Genomic DNA, 1,753 nt, shown 5'->3' with positions numbered 1-1,753 from the left:
AAGAGGAGAAAAATAATTTGTGACATTCTTATGCTATCACAAAAATTTGTACTTCGATCTTATTGTCTAAATATTTTCTCATTTTATCTCTTAATTAAAATCATGTTTGGCATGACGAATCTTCATCTTTTTTCTCCTTAAAAGGAGAAACATGCCCCAACATATTCTTAAAGAAACTGTTAAAAAAGAAAGCGGAATTTTTCGAACGAGGAAAAATAGTAATATTGTCAAAAATATTAATTAAAATTATCAAAGAAACGTTGTCTCACATCACCAAAACCAAAAACAAAAATAAACTCAAAATCAAAATCAAGTTCTTGGCACCAACACTGCTATAACTCTGCGCTCCATTCAAGCGCAGTGTCCCCTTGGCTTGCAAATTCGCCATACTAATTTCATGCTGGTTCAACTTGTCACCGATGACGGAGGGCCCCACCTGCCACACGTGGTTCACCGTCTCCGCGTTCTCGGGCACCTTCACCGACGCAAAAATAGTCATCATGCCACCAACCTCGTCAGCACTCAAATCCCACACGTCGAAGGAGAGGTTCCCATGAAGAATGACAATATAGGACTTGAGGTTCAAGGTATTCACTGTCATCACACCATTTTTCTTGAAGGCCACGATGGCCTGAGCCCCCACCATGCCGGTGCCGGTGGGGTTGATGGCCCACGAGACCCAACCATCGGGTCTCGACGGCGTTGCGACGAACGCCACCGAAAGAGAAAAGTTGGAAGGGTCGTAGGTCCAATGGAGGTATGAGTTGAGGTAAGGAAGGTCCATGCAATTGAAGTAAATATTTTTGGAATTTAGCTTCTGGGTGGTGCATGTGTGGGTGGAAGAGGCTGTGACGGCGAAGAATGTGAGGAGGAGAAGCAACATGGGAATTGAAGGTGAACGTGAAGGTGGTGGTGACAACATTGTTGGAGAAGAACAAAGAAGACAAGACTGTGTATTTGTGTTTTGACACAAAGTCTATATATTCTTCTAATTTGAAATAGAAAAAAAGAGCGACAGAATCTCTGTATATATGTGTGTATGTGTGTTTATTTGTTGTTTCGTTATGTTTTCTAGTTAGGATGAGTTGGTGAACTTAGTAATCGTGAGGTCGGAATTGAATGGAATAGAGAATAACGTGGCTTCTGAAAACGGGATTCAAACAACATAGAGAAGGGGACAGCTCAAGACACATTCAATTTTCTAAAAAAAGTATTTCATGTATTTTTATTAAATATTTTTAATTTACTTTTAAATTATTAAATATGTTTTATATTTTGAAAATGTTTAAAATGATTCTACTTTTTATCGCATTTTTTCCTAGACACATTGAGTGTGCCTCTAATTCTTAAATTGATAATATTAAATTACTGGTTTACCAAATGAAATAAAATAAATTATACTATTCCAATTGTTAAAATGGATCTAAATTTTATTATTCAAAATGTTATATATGTAGAATATTTTGTGACGTTTTTTCAAGTCATTTTGGAAATTTGACATTTTTGTTAGCTTTGTAATGAATGAAAAATTCACATCACTTTATCTTATTTGAACAAAAACAACACAGTGCCTTGTGGATATATAACTATATATTACTGTTATGGAACCGTATAATGGGCCCATTAAATATCAAGTCCAACAAGGGGCAATCTAAGATATGGATTGATGCTAATCAATTCATACTTATCTTAATGTGACAGCATAGCTATTAGGGCTGGATCCTCATCGTAGCAACCAAAGGCCCATCCACAC

General features: G+C 36.6%; 1 protein-coding gene across 1 annotated transcript; it reads right to left on the bottom strand.

Annotated features, from left to right (window-relative positions):
• Positions 1 to 265: 265 nt before the first annotated feature.
• Positions 266 to 922, bottom strand: LOC133301239 (auxin-induced in root cultures protein 12-like). Its single transcript, XM_061500857.1, has one exon. It carries the CDS (start codon positions 920 to 922, stop codon positions 266 to 268), a length of 657 nt encoding a protein of 218 aa, XP_061356841.1.
• Positions 923 to 1,753: the final 831 nt, after the last annotated feature.

The sequence above is a fragment of the Gastrolobium bilobum genome, unplaced genomic scaffold (genome assembly GCF_033153095.1).
Source record: "Gastrolobium bilobum isolate Gb01-03AN ecotype WA unplaced genomic scaffold, APGP_CSIRO_Gbil_v1 utg10255, whole genome shotgun sequence".
Lineage (NCBI taxonomy): Eukaryota > Viridiplantae > Streptophyta > Magnoliopsida > Fabales > Fabaceae > Gastrolobium > Gastrolobium bilobum.
The sequence above is the reverse complement of the archived record's forward strand: the minus strand, read 5'-3'. Positions and strand labels throughout refer to the sequence as shown.

What these genes read in the sequence shown, in the direction of transcription:
- LOC133301239 (XM_061500857.1), bottom strand. Translation starts at nt 922, where the DNA reads ATGTTGTCACCACCACCTTCACGTTCACCTTCAATTCCCATGTTGCTT.